We start from the raw sequence: 21,981 nt of genomic DNA, 5'->3' as shown, positions 1-21,981 counted from the left end.
AGCGATGGATCAGATTTTAGTGGGGCTTCCAGGAGTTATGTGTTATCTAGATGGCATTCTAGTGACTGGCACGGATGAAGAGTCGCACTTACGACACCTGGATGCTACCCTTGCGAGGCTGAAAGAATACGGATTAAGAGTGCACAAGGATAAATGTGAATTTTTCCAGGTTGCAGTCGAATACTTAGGCCATGTCATTGATGCCGCTGGTCTGCATACGTCCCCATCCAAGGTTAAGGCCATTGTGGATGCTCCAGTACCCAAAAATGTCAGCCAGTTACGGTCTTTCCTCGGCTTACTGAACTATTATGGCGTTTCATTCCACATATTGCTACGCTGTTGAAACCTCTGCACAAATTGTTATGCCATGAAAATAATTGGAAGTGGAACACTGAATGCCAGGAGTCATTCAAGAAAGCGAAGGAGACACTTCTAAGGTCAAACGCACTCACTCATTTTGACCCTGCTCTTCCTATTCAGCTGGCCTGCGATGCTTCCCCGTATGGTGTGGGAGCTGTCTTGTCCCACATCATGCCCAATGGTCAAGAGAGGCCAATCGCGTTTGCTTCCAGGAGTCTGAGCAAAGCAGAAGCAAACTATGCTCAGATTGAACGAGAGGCATTGAGCATTGTGTTTGGAGTGCGTAAGTTTTATCAGTATATTTTTGGAAGGAAATTCACGCTGCTGACTGATCATTGCCCACTCACTGCAATATTTGGTCCACACCATGGCATTCCTGCTCTTGCTGCAAGTAGGATGCAAAGGTGGGCTTTGTTGTTATCAGCTCACACCTACGACATCAAGTACCGAAAGTCGGAATTGCACGGAAATGCAGACGGTCTGTCCAGGTTGCCTCTCGCTGACAAGGTAAAGGAAGCAAAGGTGGCTAAAATTTCAGCCAGGTGGAACGGGCCCCTATAACAGCCACGCGAGTGCGCAGGGGCACACGAAACAACCCTGTCCTGTCAAGTGTCGTGGATATTGTCATGATGGGCAAAGAGGAGAGCAATGATCTGGAGCTAAAACCTTACATCTCTCAACGTCATGAACTTTCAGTGCAGTCAGGATGCTTATTGTGGGGGAGGAGAGTGCTTATTCCCCCGGCTTTACGCAAGCCAGTGCTAAAACAGCTGCATTTGGGACACTGTGGGATGGTCCGCATGAAGGAGATTGCAAGGAGTTACTTCTGGTGGCCTGGAGTAGATGGCCAAATTGAGGAAAAAGCTAGGACCTGTACCTCATGCCAGCGCATACGTAACACACCACAACTGGCACCGCTGCACCCGTGGGAATATCCTGAAAAACCATGGCATCGCATTCATATTGATTTTGCAGGCCCAGTCGAGGACAAAATGCTGTTGGTACAATTGAGAAACTGGGAGAAATTGAACCCGGGGACACGGGTCCAGTGTCATACAAGGTCAAGACTGCTGAGAATCTTTCCTGGAGGAGACATACTGATCAGTTGCTTGGTGGAGCCAGCACCGTTACAGATGTTCCTGAGGTCATGGATGCCACTGATGAAAATTCTCCAACTTCATTAGTCTCCACAAAGGAGCCTACGATGACCTCAAATGATTCTTTTGCTAACAAACCATTATCTTCATCGGCAGAAAATGGAAACCAAATTATCCAGTAAGGGAGCGACATCCACCTCAGCATTAATTGGATTACACTTAGTTAGGGGCTACCCTTATTGCTTCGGGGCCGAATAATCCCCTAAGGGTAAGCTAGGGTCTGAGGTAGTCTACCCTCATTCCCAGGTTAAAGTGTTATTATTGGATAACAGGACTCAACATAAAGACTCAATGTTCACGTAAGAAAAAAAAAAAAAAATGTTATGTTCATAGATATGTTGATAATAGGAACTAAATTTTATAATTTAAGTGGTACAGTTTAATCTGTAATTATTATGTGTTATACCTCAAAGAGTAAGAGGGGAGGAAATGTTGTGTATGTGGTTAACGCTGTTATTTAACTACATTTCCCAGAATGCACTTCATGCATGTGTTTCCGGTTATACATGTTCCGGTGAATTCTCTCTGCACGTGTGAATAAAGAACAGTCACGTTAAGTCCGTGTGTGTCTCATAAATCTACTGAATACTTCGGATAGTCTCCTAAAGTACACAACAGACACCAAGTCTGTCTTTGACAGACAGGTCAACCTGCGACCAGGCTCCGCCCTGCCTACTGTATATCAGACAGGTCGACCCCCTGTCTACGTCAGTTGCGCTTTCTTCCTGTGGGAGACTGCAGCAAGCTCTCTCAGCGCATCCCGACTTGCTGATCTCGCTTACCTGTTCAATAGACCGGACCGTCATTGGATTCTGTCGCAGAACGCGACATCAGTAGAGGGAATGGTGAGTGACAACCCTAAATTTGGAATAGCGTCCACGTCGTGGCGAGCTATTCTGTTCTCCTGCTGCGTATCCAGTTACAGCATAGGAAACATCTAATTTGCTTCGGTTTACGCGTCAAGGCGGACCTACCGAAGGTTTAATCCAATGTCTAACAGGCTAACGTGTTGTGACGAGTCTTTAGACTGCGCTATGTCGACGGCGATTACCCCCGCCAAAGTGCATGAGACGAAGACTAAGGAGGCTGTATCCCGCCCTTGACCATCATCATGTGGAGCTACCATCTCGGGCAGGGACCCTCATCCTATGTGCATAGTGTGTATGGGCCCGAAGCACGCTCAGACGTCGCTAGCTGACCTGCAGACATGCGCTCACTGTGCGTCATTGCCGGTGAAAATCTTGGAAAGGAGGCTGAAAGTGTCGGTAGCTAACCAGCAGGAACCTTGCCTGTCTGAAGCTGCCTCGACAGCTACGGCCCATCTGGGCGGACATGATGGAAGCCGAATCCCCGGACATGCCTCCGCAGTTCGATGGCCTGCTCATGCAGGTGGATGACGAACTGAGGGACGAGGACGCAGATGGCGATGCTAACTCTGACCTCGATCTGGGCATGGACGACGAAGAGGAGGAAGACAATTCCCCCTTCCCAGTCCAACAGTCTAGACCACCTAGCACGACCGATTCGCCCTCCCCTGCTGACAGTAGCCTGCACGAGGTGTGCAAACGGGCCGCGGCGAAGCCGGGCCTAGCCTGGCCAGCCGCCAAAGCTGCCGAAGGAGCCGTGAGAGACCTTTACGATGGGAAAAGGCTGCCGCCGACCCACTCGGCAGCGAGACAGCTCCTGCTTGCCGTGCCTGCGTGCCTCGCTATTGGTCTAGCCCCTTTAAGAGCAAGGGACACTCGACCAAGGGACACTCGATGTTGGAGATTCAAGGGATGGAGGAGCTGGGGTTGGCCAGACCCCCAGCAGTGGAGCCTTCAGTGGCTTATCACCTCCATCCGAATCGACAATCTGTTTCCTCCTCATTGCAGTTTTCACTGCCGAGTAAGACAGACCGTTTGACCGCCGCGACCTTTCAGAGGATGTACAAATACGCGCTCCTCCGCTGATTTTGCGCTCCTCACGCTGATTTTGCGCTCCTCACGCGGTGCGGTTCAGGGCTGCGGCCACGTAATGGGCCTGGCCGTGTCAGGTGAGCGAGCGCTGTGGTTAAACCTGTGCTAACCGATGCTCAGAAAGCGGAGGTGATGGATGCCCCTTACGACCCGACTGAGGGTTTATTCGGGCCCGCTCTTGAGAAAATGAGAGAAACCAGCACCCTCAGAAAACAGGAGGATGAGGCTTTTCACCTCTGTTTGCCACGCAAGCAGGCAGTGCGACCACCCTCTCAGCCGGCGCGGCAGGGCTTCGCAGCAGCCGCAGCATCAAGAGGGAGGCCGATGACCGCGAGAGCTGTGAGCCCTGCTCACAGCGGACAGGTCGGTCAGCGACCGCATCCGGATGGCTCTGGACCTTGAGGAAAGCATTCATTTGCGGCCACAGCGGCTAGGAACCGTCCGCCCCACCCCGAGGAAAGAAATAAAAAGTGTGCGACCTGACACACAGGTTTTTTCCCCCGTCCTTCTCTCTCCGCCGGCGAAGAGAAGAAGGCGGGAGTTCAGCCCTTCTGTTCTAAGTTTGATAAGGGCTCATTATGTTCGCTCTCCTCCAGTTCAGAGACAAGAGGGAGGTCAGAGCCATGTGCAGCGTCACCAAGCACTCACACACACAGGGGAATTGTTGATAAAACATGCATTATCGCAGCCAAGCCACAGGCTGAGGATGATATGCTCCCCAGGTTCGAGAAACATATCAATAAATTTTGCACTATCACAGCCAGGCAAACAGCCAAGGGCGATATGTTTAAAAAACCCCGAAAATGCAAAGACACGAAAAGCGCTCCCCCAGTCCCACCACTGGGGGCAGTGCTCGCTTCCCCGTCAGCGGGAGCCCGCACGGCACGTGATCACTGTGCGACGATGGCGGTGCGGAAGTATACGGGGGCCTTCTCTCTGCCTGCATAGCCAGCTGGTACGCATGCACGGTTCATCCGTGGGTTTTAGCAACAGTTTCACGGGGATACAGACTCCAGTTTGCCATGAAACCGCCTCGTTTCAATGGGCTGGTCATGTGGGTGGTCAAGGGAGAATCGGCTCGTGTTTTGACAGCCGAGATCGAAATCCTCCTGCACAAGCGAGCAATCAGAGTGGAACACGGGGAGGAAAGCCGTCAGGGATTCTATTCCTGTTATTTCGTAGTTCCAAAGAAAGGCGGCACAGCCCTCCGTCCTATTTTTTAATCGGCGTATATTAAACAAGCACCTCAGAAAGTATTCATTCAAAATGCTGACACACAAGGTGCTGTGTTGATCGATTCGCCCAAACGATTGGTTTGTGACGATAGATCTGGCGGACGCATACTTCCACATAGACATTTATCTCTCTCACAGGAAATTCCTCAGGTTTGCATACCGGGACACAGCATATGAATTTCAAACTATACCATTCAGGCTGTTGTTAGTTCCGAGGGTTTTTATCAAATGTGTGGAGGCAGCTCTGTTCCCATTGAGGGGCAAGGGCATAAGGATATTGTCTTACATAGACGATTATCTGATATGCTTTTCGTCAAGAGAGCAAGCCATAAAAGACGCAGAGATTGTCCTGAATCACCTAAGAGACCTGGGTTTCAGGATAAACATGATAAAGAGCCGGTTGGTGCCCTCTCAACTTACGGAGTATTTAGGGCTCAACTTGGACTCCCTTTCGTATCAAGACACATTGACGGAAGAGAGAATAGCATCTTTCACACAATGTCTCACTCGTTTTCAGAGGGGATGAGTGGTCCCGTACAGACTGTGCTTATGAATGCTGGGGCTTATGGCTTCGGTGATCGCGGTAGTGCATTTGGGGCTACTCAAAATGCGGGATTTTCAGCGCTGGATCACGCGTTTGCATCTGTGCTCTCGCCGGCATCTCAGCCGACCGGTGAGAGTCAATCATGCGTGCGTCGAAGTGCTCAGACACTGGAAAAGCCCTGTGACGCTCAGGTCGGGGATTCCCTTAGGGGCAGTGTCATCAAGAGTGACTATGTCCTCCTCCGGACATGTTAGCCCTCTGGGCCTGGCCCGTGAGAGGTGGAATCTGAATGCGGCTGGCTTGCCCTCGTCAGTTATACGTACTATACAGAGTGCAAGAGCCTCCTTTACCTGCGCTCTTTATATCAAGAAATTGGGTGTTTTTGAAGAATGGTATGGGCGGAGAGAGATTATCCCTTTTCAGTGCTCTGTTAGGGATATATTATGCTTCCTCCAAGATCTGCTTGATAAAAGGAAGGCTTTCTCCACTATTAAGGTGTACCTGGCAGCTATTTCAGCCTGCCATGTAGGTTTTGGTGAAAATTCGGCAGGCCAGCACCCTTTAATTAGTCGTTTTATGAAGGGGGTGCGCGGCATACAGCCGGTGTCTAGGCAAATGGTTCCTTTATGGGATCTGCCCATCATCTTAGAAGCCTTGTCTCGACATCCTTTTGAGCCGATAGAGGCGGTGAGTCTTAAGTATCTCTCTCTTAAGACGGCACTGCTCCTGGCTTTGGTGACAGCCAATCGTGTGAGTGATTTACATGCTTTGTCAGTTAGCCCGTCTTGCTTACAATTCGCTCCGGGGCTCACTAAAGTTTCTTTTTGTCCTAACCCCGCTTTTGTGCCTAAGGTTTTGGAATCGGCATATAGGTGCCCATCTACTGAACTGGCGGCTTTTCATCCTCCTCCGTTTTCTTCTCCGGAGAAGCAGAAACTTAATACATTATGCCCGGTGCGGGCTCTTCAGGCGTACTGTATGTGGACATAACAGCTGGTGTCAGAACTTGTGTCCAGCAGTTTGTGTCTTGGGCTACTCCTCACACAGGGAAGCCGTTATCTCGGCAGCGGCTATCCCATTGGATTGTGGAGGCGATACCTATTTGGCGATACCTATCTTCTGTACCTATTTGGAAACAGTAATATGGGTGCATTCCAGGAGCTGTCTATATCTCCCATAGTGACACACTAAGTTAGAAAAAGAACTTTGGGTTACTTAACGTAATCCCCGGTTCTTTGATAACAGAGTGAGGTGTTTCACCAGCACTTCCCTCCTTGCACTTGGACGGGAAGAAATCTCGTTAATGACGTAGACAGGGGTCGACCTGTCTGTCAAAGTCGACCTGTACGTCAAAGACAGACGTGGTGTCATAAGAGCTTCCGTAGTTGGTCACGCCCAAATCGATTCCCATAGTGAAACACCTCACTCTGTTATCAAAGAACCGGGGATTACGTTAAGTAACCCAAAGTTTTTCAATAGCTCTCCTCTCTCTACAACTGCAGTGTGGTGGCAGGCAAAAACCACGGATACTCCTGCCTGTTCGCACACGAGAGCTCAGCACACAGTTAGGATCCAGATCATCCCCACCCTTTATATTTAAAGAGAAAATAAAAACCTGTATAAAACCATAATTCAACTAGCAATATATAAGGCTACATCAATGTATACAGTCATCTTAAATATTTGAGTCGTGACTGTACCTTGAGGTTGTTTGTGTTCAGGTCAGTTTTGTGTTTGTCAGTGGGCTTGTATCCTCCATGCCTGTCAAACCATATTATCAAGTTTGCCGATCATTGGGGTCTCTCTTCCCTCTATCATGGACATTTACACCATAAGCTGCATCCGCAAAGCAAACAGAATTGTGGATGACCCCACACACCCCTCACACACACTCTTCACCCTCCTGCCGTCTGGAAAAAGGTACCAAAGTATTCGGACCCTTCCCACAAGCCACCAGACTCCTTAATAACTGAAACTGAACTGTACTGAGCACAACACACACATGCACATAAACGGTATGGACTGCACAGACCTACACCAAATACGCACACTTCCAATATACATCCATCAACCTGTTCACATGCTGTGACTTACTTAAGACTTACTTAAGACTTACTAAGTCCTTAGCTCTGTCTTTGTTCTATGTAGCATCATGGTCCTTGAGGAACGTTGCCTCATTCACTGTGTATTGCAACAGCTATATATGGTTGAAATGACAATAAAAAGCTTCTTGACTTCTTTCTTGACTCTTGTCCTCAATGACTGGGTCAAGCAGCTCCTTAAACACCTCATAGGTCTCCTCATCTTCAGCCACACAGCCCACAGTAATAATGAAGGGGTGACCTAGGATGTAGACATGGAATCAGCTCTACATGCAAATGGATGAGGTTATGTTGTTATGTTGTTTTTAGTTATGTTGGCTTATAGAACATTGGCTTGCAGACGCCAACATTCTGTTTTGCTTATTCTTCTTAGACAAAAATGTATAAATTGCTACTCCTAGGACTTTCGAGCCACATACATACCACAAAATCAGATATGAAGTTTGGTCTGAAGTTTGTTCCTGTTACTTTTCTAAGCGATCCGAGTACCGGTAATCACGCTGCCGGGACTCAAAATGGCCTTTTTTGTCATAGACACTCATTAAAAATTTAATGGTTTATAACTTGGCAAGCTTTCTACACCAAACTCGGTCAGCTTATTTAGGGTGATACTCTGGACAAAGTTTTAAAATGGTGACTGGCCTTTCGGTTTTCTTGCAGCCCCGCCCCCAATATATGCAAAATCGAAAAACTTTGAAACATTGAAATGTGACATATCAAAACACTCAGAACAATGAGGGGAACTTCCTCACGGGCATTTGGATGATGTCACGTGACATCATGTCCAGCCCCGCCCCAAGATAATAGATTACCACAAAGATCTTGTTTTTTTTTTGTTTTTTTTTGTTTTTTACAAAATGGACATTATACTTACATACACACATATATATATATATATATATATATATATATATATATATATATATATATATATATATATATATAAATAAAACAAAACACAGCACAATGACGTGAATTGCGTCACGGGTATTTGGGTGATGTCACATGCTCGTATCCACTCGCTTTAAGAGGTTTTGTTACCCTAGCATACCGGCCTTTGGGAATACCTACGTTTACCAGGATTATCTACTCCAGTCTGAATGACTATCTATGGTGAATCCGTTTGGAGTGGAACGCTCACTGAGCTTCTTGTACAAATCCATTGTCTTTGGCTATATGGTTGCTGTGCTGCCTGGGGTCTGGGTATTTATCCTCAGCAGACAGCTTCTTGATGGCAAGAGTGCTAATTTTTTTATTGCTACACAAATACAAGGCACAAGAACACAATCTGCAGAGAATTCATCTGATATTCATAAATGTCATAAATATAACTGTCACATTTTACCTGCAACACCCTACTGCTGTTGGAGAGCCAAAACTCTCAGAGTCCTTACTCTTGGACCTTTTTTTATTATTTAATTCCACAACTTTACTGTACAGCATGTCTAAAAGTATTCTGCTGTATAACACCCAGTTGCATTCACCATCAGAAATTTGTCTGGATATGCCTGGATGTAGTTTGTAACAATTTGTAGTTTTTGCTCCAGATGGTACAAGGACATACAACTTTAAAACTAGAGTAAGCAGTTTGGGTTTTGTAATGCAAGACAGTGGTGCCCAACTCCAGTAGCTTTCCCTACTTCAACACACCTCATATACACAGACCATGAAGATGTTGGTCTGAGTCTGGTTTTGTTAGGGATAAATTACTCAGTGATTTTTGTTGAATGTCTCTGTTTTGAAATGCATGTGGTGTAAACAATAATTATAAGAAAATAAAAAATTTTCTCACTACGCATATGAATGGGTCTCAGAGGCACGTGGAAATTTCACAAAAGTCGCAAAGAATTCAAACATGTCGTTCAACGCTGAGACAGACACACGTCCTTCTTCATCAAAACCAAGTCCTTAGTGTTGTAACATATATTAATCTTGTTTGATCTCCGAATTGCCTCGTTGTAGTGCAATCTAGCTTCTGACATTTTTATTTTCGTATCTGTTGGAAAAAATATACATAGTGTCACCTGTGGACTGATGACACGTTAGACACAAAATTCCTGAAGTGTGCGCTGAGCTCCAAAGTTATCCTACTCACTGGTGAGGGTTTGGGAGGGAGCGTTTAATTTATAGTCTTCAAGAACGGCTCTTATTGGCTATTTGTAGTCCATTTATGTAGCCCAGCTAGGGTTATATTAAGTATAAGTTCTGTTTTTTTTTTTTGTTTTTTTTTTAATGTAATTGGTCGGGGGCACGGTGGCTTAGTGGTTAGCACGTTCGCCTCACACCTCCAGGGTCGGGGTTCGATTCCCGCCTCCACCTTGTGTGTGTGGAGTTTGCTTGTTCTCCCCGTGCCTCGGGGGTTTCCTCCGGGTACTCCGGTTTCCTCCCCGGTCCAAAGACATGCATGGTAGGTTGATTGGCATCTCTGGAAAATTGTCCCTAGTGTGTGATTGCGTGAGTGAATGAGTGTGTGTGTGTGCCCTGCGATGGGTTGGCACTCTGTCCAGGGTGTATCCTGCCTTGATGCCCGATGACGCCTGAGATAGGCACAGGCTCCCCGTGACCCGAGGTAGTTCGGATAAGCGGTAGAAGATGAATGAATGAATGAATGAATGTAATTGGTCATTTATGATTATTTGTGGTTCAAACAATATCGTAACTGTGTAAGTGTGTACGGTTGAAATAATTGTGCACTTCCCCTTTAAGAGATACGGCAGGTACAAGGTTTGTTAGTAATACACTGGCTCAAAACGTGTCTTTGACTAGCAAGCTTGTTCAGTTATTTGTGATTTGCCATTTTCCACTATTTCCCACCCCACGTGTAGATGGTGAATTCTGATTGGAAGGGGAGAGAGTTGAGAACTGCAGAGGGAGTAGGAGGTGTTTTTTTTTTTGCTTCGAGAGAGTTTAAGTCGGATATAGCTAAAATACCCAATGGCAAAGTGTGTAAAACTGTCTGTATTTGGCAAAAGAATTGTTATTAATACCTTTTATTTAGTGGATTGGTGTTTATACTCTGTACGAGAGTAAACGTTTACGTTTTGTTTTTTCTGAGTCTGCCGTATAGCGCAGCCCGTCGCTACGCTAATTATCGGGACTACGCTACAAAGAGACTTCTATCTGACGGTTTTCCAGCAGTGCGTTTAGTTTATTTAATTTTCGTGAAGCAGTTGTGACTCTATATCGGACGTGGTTTGGAATCTCAATGCCATGGTGATACAGTATCGCGTTGCTTTTCGGGAGAGGAGGCCGTGAGACTTCAGGAATATCTACCGCTTCATGTGAGGATAAGTTCGCGTTTCAACCACCTTGGAAGGCATTCAGGTGCTCTGTTTATTGTGTTCTTTCAGCTCATAAGAGTGAAGAGACCATTTGTTGTTTTAAAGGACACCACGCTCCCCAGCAAAGTTACAGGCCTCACAGGGTTTGTGACTGGTGTGTGTGTGGGCCCATGCATGTGTTGCCTGAGAACTATAATATTGTGTATTCTATTTTCCCAGAGTTTTGGGTTATTGATGTTTTGTTTATGTTCCTGAAATTGATCTGAAGTATATGTGTAACACTGAATCTCTGCACATTGCTTACTGGGGGGTGTTACTACTTATTATTGAGTTAATTTAGTGTAATACATCTTCTGTGAGTTATCCTGACATCTATCCTGTGAATTTCTGAGAAGGTAGTTTAAAGGGGCTATTCAGAAGGAAGGAATACACAACAGGTTACCTTTAAATTTGTCTTTATTTATTTTGTATGTTTGTTATATATATACTTAAAACAATTATTTAATATTTCAATTTGTACATAATTAAATGTAATTAAGTTTGCTTATCTTGTGAGTTGATTGAAGCTTTGTGATAACTTGCTGCAGTTAGTGCGTACAACCGTCTAATTAAGCTTATAAGTAGACAAAAGTACAAGAGGAAGGAAAGGGATATCCCATCGAGAGACAAAGTAAGAACCCGGTCCTCCATCCAATTAAAGTTTAAGGGTAGAGGGCGCTACATTTATTTGTCTAGGAGAAAGTGAGGCTGAGGACACACCAGAGTCAGAAGGAGCTTTATTACACATACAAGGAATTAGTTTTAGTATATATATATAACCAACCCAAAATAATAGGGAAGGATAGTTTGCTCAAAGCCCTACCATTAGGCACAGTGGGCCTAGAAGGAACAGTCAGGGAACACACAAAATGGGTGGAATAACCAATAATATAACATATAATATAAATTACCTCTAAGAGCGGTTAGCATGTGAATGCTGAGAATGTGAGGCTAATTACACACCATTAAGAATCAGAATCAGAAACAGAAGTTTTATTGAAGGATCTGTATATTATAAAGTTTGTTTTTATATAAATGAACAGGTACATTTGTTATGGCTTCTACTATCATTAATATTGTTTGAACAAGACAATAGACATTAAACTGAGTGTTTAATTCTTTTGTCACTATATTAAAGGCATCTTAAATACAATATACATTCTTTTATTTTTCTCATAGGAATTGATTTGGAATGGGGGATAAAAATGGGCATTCTGGAGGAGTGAGGTTGAAGGATGGTTGCTGAATTTACTTTTGAGCAGGTATTAGGTCATCAATGGCTTTGCCTTTCTCTAGTCGCTTCTCCATCTCCACCAGCAGCTTCACTCCATCTACCACCATCTGAACAAGCTCCACCTCAGAGAAGCCCAGCCGGTCAGCATTAGAGATATCGAACACACCACCTACTGCAGCAGTGTCCACACCACCTGACATTAAATGCAGCCATTAGTATTACTGCCAGAACCATCAGCCTCATAATGACTTACCCACACCATACTGAGGACAGCACTGTGTGCTTTATAACATGTTACTTTCTTATTTGGGCTTTATAACATTTACCTGTTCCACGCTTTTGAAGGCGTAATTTCTTAAGCACATGATCAAACTTCTTGTGCTTACTCAGGTTGGGGAGTTTGACATGCACACCTGCACGCAGACCTGTGCCCAGGTTAGAAGGGCAGGTGAGGATGTAGCCCAGGTGTTCATTCCACATAAACGCATGCCCCTTACTCTTGAATAGCTCCTCAATCTGAAAGGGTACAAGTCAGTAAGCATCAGTTATGTACAGTAGACAAGTTATTCCTCAACTACTTTTTATGAAATAATCCCACTCCTGAACATTAATGGGCAGATTACCTGTGTGAGGCCTGTGCAGAAACGAGTAAACACTTCCTTCATGTTGCCACCTTTCTGCATGGAGATGACACGCAAGTGATCCTCCTCATTCACCCACACAAGGAATGTTTTGTTGTCATTGTGCCTGGAAAAAAACATTAAAACGTTGTGACCAACAAATGGAACAAATTTCTTAAAAATAGCAAGGGTTATCAAAATGATCAGCTCTAGGTCATGTAGCATAAAGCATAAGTTCTCTGAACTGAGAATGATTCAACATGCCTAATAAACTGTGACAACAAAAGCTACTACTTAGTCTACAGTCTATATGGGTCTACCACCACACTAACAAGTCCAAGAAATTTAAACAAGTCTCATTTGTAAATGTAGCTCACATGGGTAGCAATTACTGAAATTAATGATGCAAGGGCATGTCTTTCATAAGACCCATAAGTGCCCAGTGGTATTAACCAGGACCACTGCTCTCAGTACTGGCAAATACTACTGTTCAATGGTCGGAGAATCATCATTTTATTTACTTTATAAAGGGGATTAGTTTAGTATCCAGGTAAATCCTGCATTTTTTCTGTATTTTGCATCATTAACTCTAAAGCACACTAGAACTAGCTAACAGACGTTAAATATCCAACACTTGGTATTTTTTTTATTTAAGTAGCATTAAAAAATGTCCAATAGTATATATCCTGTTGGTCAATTAGTTAAATAAACACCAATTTTAAATACATCTGAGTACAAATACACATATGTTTTTCTGGCTTACTAAATTCTCTCCCAGTAATCTATTCACACACAGTTTTATTAGAAATAGTTGCCCAATTTCATCAAAACAATGTATTTTCTTTTAAATACAATTTTGAACTTAAATCAAACTTGGCCATATATTTCAGTAAATAAATATAGAACTAGGGGGGCACGGTGGCTTAGTGGTTAGCACGTTCGCCTCACACCTCCAGGGTCGGGGTTCGATTCCCGCCTCCACCTTGTGTGTGTGGAGTTTGCATGTTCTCCCCGTGCCTCGGGGATTTCCTCCGGGTACTCCGGTTTCCTCCCCCGGTCCAAAGACATGCATGGTAGGTTGATTGGCATCTCTGGAAAATTGTCCCTAGTGTGTGATTGCGTGAGTGAATGAGAGTGCCCTGCGTGTGCCCTGCGATGGGTTGACACTCCATCCAGGGTGTATCCTGCCTTGATGCCCAATGACGCCTGAGATAGGCACAGAGTCCCCGTGACCCGAGGTAGTTCGGATAAGCGGTAGAAAATGAATGAATGAATATAGAACTAAATACTAAACATACAAACATTGTTATAGGATATAAAGCATAATAGTGCATTGCGTATTGCATAATCGCTGGCAATACCACCTTCACACAAGTGGCGGCAGCACCCTAGTAGAAATTCTGTACTGTGGGTACTCAGTCACTTACCATATTCCCCTGGCATCAGGCCAATCCCGGGCCATTCCAGAGGCCAACAGCAGGGGAGATACAGGTTTGTCAAACAAGAAGTGGTCATCAATCAGCTGCTGCTGTTCTCCTTCAGTCATATTTTTCAGAGCATAGTATTTTCCCTTCAGGTCTCCTCTCAGGGCACCTAAAGCTGCAAAACAGACATCAAAAATCGCCTATTTTAAACATTTCCCCTTTGTTACCATTACAACGGATATGCATTACTCTTAAATCAATAAAAGAAGAGGAGAGATAGGGGAATGGAAGCAAAAAATAACTAGAGATTCTATATACATTTTTTAACTTAAACATCAATTTAAAAAAATTCTAATATTTCTAAAATTGCAAATTTTAATGGCAAAAGTTTTAGTGGTTTAGCATAACGGCTAATTAGACATTTCAGTGTTGTTCCATATCAGGTGGTTACAGTTGCAAGCATCATTTAGCCTCCAGGGTTCGCCTCACACCTCCAGGGTTGGGGGTTCGATTCCCGCCTCGGCCTTGTGTGTGTGGAGTTTGCATGTTCTCCCCGTGCCTCGGGGGTTTCCTCTGGGTACTCCGGTTTCCTCCCCCGGACCAAAGACATGCATGGTAGGTTGATTGGCATCTCTGTAAAATTGTCCGTAGTGTGTGATTGCATGAGTGAATGAGAGTGTGTGTGTGTGTGTGTGCCCTGCAATGGGTTGGCACTCCGTCCAGGGTGTATCCTGCCTTGATGCCGCCTGAGATAGGCACAGGCTCCCCATGACCCGAAGTAGTTCGGATAAGCGGTAGAAAATGAGTGAGTGAGAGTGAGTGAAAATATTATGGTCCAAATACACAAAACCATCATATAGCAGTTTCTCCACTAGGTGGAACCATGGTCTGCTGAAGAACTATACCTTCCATGGAGAGTTTTTCAATCTCTCTCCTCTCTCCACGGCTGCAGTGTGGGGGCAGGCAAAAACCACGGATGCTCCTGCCTGTTCGCACACGAGAACTCAGCACATAGTTAGGATCCAGATCATCCCCACCCTTTATATTTAAAGAGAAAATAAAAACCTGAATAAAACCACAATTCAACTAGCAATACATAAGGCTATAGCAATGTATACAGTCAATATTTACAAGTCATGACTGTACCTTCAGGTTGTTTGGGTTCAGGTCAGTTTTGTGTTTATCAGTGGGCTTGTATCCCCCATGCCTGTCCTCAATTACAGGGTCCAGCAGCTTCCTAAACACCTTATAGGTCTCCTCATCTCCAGCCACACAGCCCACAGTCATAATGAAGGGGTGGCCTAGGATGTAGACATGTTAAAATCAGCTCTACATGCAAATGGAAATTTTCACAAAAAAAAAAAAAAAAAAAAAAAGAGTACACAAGCCATGATTACACTACTATGCAATAAACAATGTGACTAAAAATCTCAGTCAAGCTTTCACTGCTAAAGACTATAGTCTTGGACATTGATTCACTTATTTTTGTAAGAAAAGCAAACTTCTAGTTTCTAGATCTGAATGACTTTATCTATGGTGAATCCATTTGGTGTGGAATGCTCACTGAGCTTCTTGTACAATTCCAGTGTCATAACTTTGACTATATGGTTGCTGTGCTGGCTGAGGTCTGGGTATTCATATATAACTCATATAATATAACATATAACATATAATATAAAGCAACACTCTACTGCTTTAAGAGAGCCAAAGCTTTTAAAGTCTTTATTCTTGGACCTTTTTTATTATTTAATTTAGCAAGGTTTTTTATCACTTAATTCAGCAGCAAACTATTCTGCTGTAGAACACCAAATTGCATTCACCATCTGAAATTTGTCTGGATATACCTGGATATTTTGTATTGCATGACCGTGGTGCCTAACGTGTAGTAGCTTTCCCTACTTCAATAGACCCTAAAGATGTTGCTCTGTTGCTCTGGGTCTGTTTTTTTTGGCAGTCAGGTTTAATTTTCCCAGTGAAGACTTTTGTTGACTGAACTGTGATGCTTTAAGCAGATGGATTTGGGTTTGTGCTCAGGCAAAAGCCATTTAAACAGCTTTACCTGGATTATCGACTCCAGTCTGAATCACATCATCCAGCGTGAAGCCACTCGATGTCTGTTTGCTGCGCAGGCGCTCATATATGGCAGGGGTGAGCGCTTTAGCCATGTGGTTGTTGTGCTTGGACAGATCAGGATACTCTGCTTCAGCCGGGTACCTCATCTTCATCTGGTTGTGTGTGTTTCCCATAGTGGAGGCTTCAAATAAAACAAGGTCCTGGTTTTGTTCAATAAAAAATAATGCCAATAATAATAATTTGGCTAAATAGCTTAAAAACAAACCCAAGAAAGTATCTAATACACTGATGGTGGAGTGACTATTACTTATCAAATGCCATATACCTCTATGAAAAAACGTCCATGTATTAAAGTGCAAGTAGTGTTAAAGCAATCTAAATGTACAGCTTGTCCTAGGAAAACTATATACATGTAAAACTATGTATCTCCCCAACTGCAACTAAAAAACAAACCAATAAGACTTTCTGACTACACATATGAATGGGTCTCAGAGGCACATGTAAACTTTCACAAAAGTCAGAAAGAATTCAAACATGTTGCTAAATGCTGAGACACACTTCCTCCTTCATCAAAACTAAGTCCTAAGTGTTGTAACGAAAAGATTAATCTTGTTTGATCTCTGAATTGCCTTCTTTTTATGCAGTCTAGTTTCTGATGTTTTAATATTCGTTTCTGTTGGAAAAAACATACATAGTCTCACCTGAGGACTACTTGATGATACGTTTGACACAAAATTGTCGAAGTGTGCACCGAGCTAAAAAGTTATCTTGCTCTCCGAAAAGGGTTTAGAATAGAATGTTTATTTTATAGCGTTCAAGAGCAGGTCCTATTGGCTATTGCAGTTAATTTATTGGTCTAGGAGGACACACCAGAATCAGAATCAGAATCAGAATCAGAAGGAGCTTTATTGCCAAGTGTGTTGCGCATAGACTATAAAAATAAACTAAAAAATAACTAACTAACTAAATAAATACATATGTAAATATATATAAACATATGTGTATTTTTATTTAACTATTTGTCTATTTGTATCTACATATGTGTATTTGTTTTCATTTACTTATATTTTCTATTCTATATATATTTACACTGCAACTACAGCATTATAAACCTCTGAAGAAAACAAGACTTTCTTCCAGAGAATCTTTCTCAACTGTGAAAAATGTCTCTGGAAGAAATTCTTGTTTTCTTCACTGGATGTGTCCGTGTTCCTGCACTGGGTTTCTCTCCAAAGACAACTCTTGAGTTCATCACCCATTCACGATTTCCATTGGCCAACACTTGTGAAAATATTCTTTGCATAACAATCCATGTAGAATATGCTCATTTCAAATCTGACATGGATTTTGCTATACAGTACACAACTCCCCAGGTTTTGGAAGGGCTTGAGAGATTTTTATCTTGGAGTGCTTATAGTGCTTTTTATTTTTTGCTTTTTTCAATTCTGAAGTAAAAATTATGGACTGCAGTTTCTGTTCAGACCGTTACCCATAATTATTTTTTCTATAAAATAATATATGAAAAGTTCAACATCATAAGCAAATGTTCACTGTTTAATTCATGCCAAGGTTTGAGGTTCTGAAGTAACCTTTTTTGGACTTACATGTAACTGTTTTGGTGCTCATTAATCTCAGATAAACTTTAACAGAAATGTGGGCAACAGAAATGTTTAGTATTGTGACACCTTGATGTGTAAATGTTGCTTAAGCCTCCTGTAATGGCTGAAGCCCTGAAAATAGTTTGTTGTTTCTATTTTGAACATGCTCATTCATTGTCCTCTGACAACATGTCCGTAAATGACAAACCTGGCCAAGGTGGCTCGGAGCCCACTATAGTCGATCCTGTGAGCGTTAAATGAGTGGAATGTCTGATCCTTGAAAATCAATGGATAACTTGCAGCAAACTTCGGGAAGAGATGCATCTGTAAGAACTCTACATGCAACCATGTAATCATGTTTTTGTCTTTGCAACAAAAAGTTCTATTCCATGATTTCCATCATCAGTCAAAGGATTTATTGGCCTTAACTCCATATCCATTCCTTCAAGAATGACGTGCAAACTTCTTTCTGCATTGTTTGGTTGAACATGATTACTCATAGCCATAATGAACATAATGCAATAATAGAAATATGATCCTCAAGGTGATGTGAGAAATGCTCCAGATGGTTTACCTCCCTTGAATTCCAATCAGCTGTTGCAAAAAAATCTTCCAGTTCAACAAATTATTGAAGAATTTCTGCAAATGCCATTTTAAAAAATGGAAAATTTTAAACAATTTCATATATTCAGACTTTTCATTTAATATATTCAGACTTTTCATTCAATATATTCAGACTTTTCATTCAATATATTCAGAAATCATTCAAAATATTCAAACTTTTCATTCAATTCTCTCATGAATAATTTCCTAAATGGCAAGCCATAATATATCATCCACATCATTTAGTCATTTATGCTCATCATAAGAACATTTCTTTGATTTGATCAAATTGCAAATGCTTTGGTACATCATTTAATTGAATGTGTACAAGTGTCTGCTGTTTCCTACATTATCAGTTGTTTATGTCATGTTGATCAAAATGTATTATACTGTTTTTACCTAAATGGTCTGAACCCCCAAAACATCTAGGCATCAGTTCATTGCACAAGTCATTGAGTGCAAAATGGTTAAACCAGTTGTCAAAATTTGTCAAGCTCTTCTTCTTCACAGTTCTAATAAACTTTTCTTGTAAATGTGTCTTGAATTGATGAATTGTGCAGATGAACCTTGAATGTCACTAATGAAGGGGCTTGTACCAGTATGTACAGGTGAAACATCTATGGGCATACTTTATCTAATTTACATAAACTTCTTATAGTGACTTATTGTCACGGTCAGCGCACCGCCCACGCCCACCGAACACTAACACCGAGAAGCGTCTCCAGAATACTAAGCTCTCCCGGACTACACCTCCCAGAATCCACCACTGACACTGATTGCTCCGCCACCTGTTCCTCATCAGCCGCTTCCTATAAAGACTGAACGTGAACTTGACACCAGTGCAAAGTCTTGATCTGTTCCGGCAATCATTCTGAGCAATTCCTGTGTTTCCTCTGTTCTGGTTTCGGTTTCTGCTTCTGTGTTTTCGTTTTGTGATTGTTTGCTGCCTGCCCTGACCTTCTGCCTGTCTTACCGTTTCCGATTTCTGCCTGCTCTCTGACTTTGTGTTTACTTGCCCTGACCTTGCCTGTACGACTACGAGTTTGTCTTTATTAAAAGCTGCAAATGGATCATCCGCCTTACGACTCTTCGTTACACTTATATATAATACAGCATGTGTGACCTATGTACATTTGCTATAGCTGTAGGAAAAAAACATACAATATGTGTACATTTGATATAACTGTATCTTGTGAAATGAAATGAATGTGCATAACTAATTGCATAACTAAATCTTCTGGGTTGTCAAGTAAACCACCTTACAACTTTATATATGTGGATGAGGCTGGCTTCAAACTGAGCAAAAGCAGAAGACGTGGTCGAAATGTCATCGGCCACAGATCTACTGTTGATTTGCCAGGCCAGCTGGGAGGAAATGTCTAGCAGGGTGTGCTATCTCATATTCCCCTTAAAGGCCCATACAACACACAGCATCTCCTCACCTTCTTAGAGACCCTCTATAGGGCTCTTATCCCTGATGATGAGAGGGGTCCATTTAGAAATGATTTACCAAAGTATGTGATACTTTGGGATAATGTGAGTTTCCAGCACTCAAACACTATCAGGCAATGGTTTCTGACCCATAACAGGATGCTGATGCAAATTCTCCCAACCCAGTTGAGTTCTATTCAGCATGGAGTTGGAAGGTCTATGATTGCCAGCCACATACACAGATGACCCTGCTGGCTGCCATGGACGCAGCATGTGAGGATATCACAGTGGAAGCCTGTAGAGGCTGGATAAGGCATTCCAGAAGATTTTTTCCACACTGTATTGCAAGGGATGATATCTGTTGTGATTTGGATGAAAGTCTGTGGCCCGACAGACTGGGACATCAGGGGGTAGAGACAGATTGCACTGTATAGTGCGGCATGCACAGTTCTGCCTAAGAAGTGTTTCCTATGTTTAACTTTTGGAATTTTAATTTGTGTCTTTTTATTTTCTATCACAATGACATTATATTGTAATTTTTTTGTCAGTCCACTAGTAAAGGAAAATAAAAAAGTGTGATTCCTGTCCAGTCTCTTACAATCAATATCCGACATACAGTAATGTGTAAATTTGTGCTGTTTAAATTCATAGTTGCCACTTAGAAGAAATTCAGCCTCATGCATTTTCAATACTTGTAATCCAAAACATAGTGTACATCAGGAAATACTAAAATAAAGCATTGTCATACTGAAAAAATTAATAAACATTTTGACTATCTTGTTCATAAACAATGATAAAAGGACTTGTTATTTTGATGGCAATGATATGTTCATTGACACAAATACTTACTCTTGATAGAAGTACTAAGGATTTTGAGGAAAAAACAGGCTTTTGTAATCTATTGTGATGTTTGTATACATTGTTTTGAGAATGCACTTACTTATTTGCAAATCTTAAGGATGATTCGAGAAATGCTCCAAAGCAACTGAGAAAAACTGTAGCAGGGAACTCCAGAAGCGTATGTTAAAGTACCCCAACTTTAGGAACGGCCCCATAAGTTCCCATACTTGCTGCTTGGTCTCCCTGAAAGGCCCTAATCAGCTCTGGGTCCAGGATGTGTCACGCAAGGACCCAAGAGCGTTCCTCCGGACCATAGACCTCCCAATCAACCCAAGTACTGGACGCCCCTTCCGTGATGTCGGGAGTCTAGAATCCACCCGACAGTAAAGACCTGGGCTCCGTTGACGAGACGGGGTGGGAGCGAGGCCTGATCAATAGTGGGTGCTAGGGGACTACAGAAGACTGTCTTCGTTCTGGAGACATGGAACGTGGGGTTGATCTCCATGGACTGGGAGAGCTGCAGACAGTACGCTATGGGCTTAATCCACCGCAGGATCTTATAGGGCCCGATGTAGTGTGGTGCCAACTTTTTGGGTTCCACGCGCAAGGGCAGGTCTTTGGTCACCCCTGACCATCTGACCCTGGCGAAATGTGGGTGCTGTACGTTTGGCTGCATAGATGCTCCTCCAAGAACCCATCTGGAGGGCCGTCTATGCCCTCTGTCAGACCCTGTGGTACATAAGGGCAAGCCATGTGCCCCTTTGATGTGCTGTAATACGAGTTCTGCTGTCTTCTTGGCTGAGGGGAGTTTGGGCAGTAGGACAGATTTGCCCGCCTTAGCAAAACGGTCCACTAGCACCAGGATCACACTTATTCCCTAGGAGTGAGGTAGGCCGGTGATGAAGTCTAGGGTAAGGTGCGACCACGGGCGGGATGGTATAGGCAAGGTCAGGAGCAAGCCCTGTGTGTGAATCCAGGGCTCTTTGTCTTGGTCCTCTGCTGGAGGGTTCCACTGGAGGGACAGGGCATCCGGTTTGGTGTTCTTTGAGCCAGTTTGAAAGATAGAGCAAAATCAAACCTGGTGAACTTCAGGGACACCACCTGGCCTGTCATGGGTTCAGACTCTTGGCCTGCTGGATGTAGGTCAGGTTCTTGTGTCCGTCTGGATAAGGAATGGGTGCTTGGCCCTCTCAAGCAAATGCCTCAACTCCTCCAGAGCCAATTTAATGTCCAGGATCTTACGATCCCCTCCGGAGCAGGGACCTGGGTGTCTCTGAACGGGACAGGCCATTGTGCTTACTTAGGCCTGTGGAACTCAACTGCATGGGTTCTGAGGGGGCTTCTTGGAGCTCCGGGTACTCAGAATGCGCATAAACATAGGCATGTTCACATTGGGGTTGCCTGTCGCTCAGTTCTGCGCTCCTGAAAGTGATTGTATATGCATATGGCCAGACAGTCATGAGGGGGATGGCGAGCTGCTAG

General features: G+C 43.4%; 1 protein-coding gene, 1 long non-coding RNA gene and 2 pseudogenes across 2 annotated transcripts; 2 read left to right on the top strand and 2 right to left on the bottom strand.

Annotated features, from left to right (window-relative positions):
* The first annotated feature begins 5,317 nt into the window (after positions 1–5,317).
* LOC132846783 (uncharacterized) lies at positions 5,318–6,396 on the top strand (annotated as a pseudogene).
* Positions 6,397–6,707: 311 nt separating this feature from the next.
* On the bottom strand, positions 6,708–8,799 carry LOC132846782 (creatine kinase, testis isozyme-like; annotated as a pseudogene).
* A 1,432-nt stretch (positions 8,800–10,231) lies between these two features.
* LOC132847264 (uncharacterized) lies at positions 10,232–12,067 on the top strand. Its single transcript, XR_009648626.1, has 2 exons — positions 10,232–10,680; positions 11,856–12,067. It is a non-coding gene; the product is annotated as an uncharacterized LOC132847264 (long non-coding RNA).
* Positions 11,925–16,201, bottom strand: LOC132847263 (creatine kinase B-type-like). The gene is made up of 7 exons (XM_060872400.1): positions 16,014–16,201; positions 15,101–15,255; positions 14,860–14,992; positions 13,958–14,129; positions 12,534–12,657; positions 12,237–12,426; positions 11,925–12,103 (listed from the first exon to the last, which is right to left on the bottom strand). Exons 1-7 carry the CDS (start codon positions 16,198–16,200, stop codon positions 11,925–11,927), a joined length of 1,140 nt encoding a protein of 379 aa, XP_060728383.1. The 5' UTR covers position 16,201.
* Positions 16,202–21,981: the final 5,780 nt, after the last annotated feature.

Source organism: Tachysurus vachellii, chromosome 6, assembly GCF_030014155.1.
Source record: "Tachysurus vachellii isolate PV-2020 chromosome 6, HZAU_Pvac_v1, whole genome shotgun sequence".
Classification (NCBI taxonomy): Eukaryota; Metazoa; Chordata; class Actinopteri; order Siluriformes; family Bagridae; genus Tachysurus; species Tachysurus vachellii.
Note: the sequence above shows the minus strand (reverse complement) of the source record. Positions and strands in the feature narration are given on the sequence as shown.

Excerpts from the sequence above, each read along its gene's own strand:
- LOC132847263 (XM_060872400.1), bottom strand. The coding sequence starts at position 16,200 with ATGGGAAACACACACAACCAGATGAAGATGAGGTACCCGGCTGAAGCA. Across the intron at positions 14,130-14,859 it reads TGAAAAACTCTCCATGGAAG|CTTTAGGTGCCCTGAGAGGA; the intron begins GTATAGTTCTTC and ends TCTGTTTTGCAG. Across the intron at positions 12,104-12,236 it reads CCTTCAAAAGCGTGGAACAG|GTGGTGTGGACACTGCTGCA; the intron begins GTAAATGTTATA and ends ATTTAATGTCAG.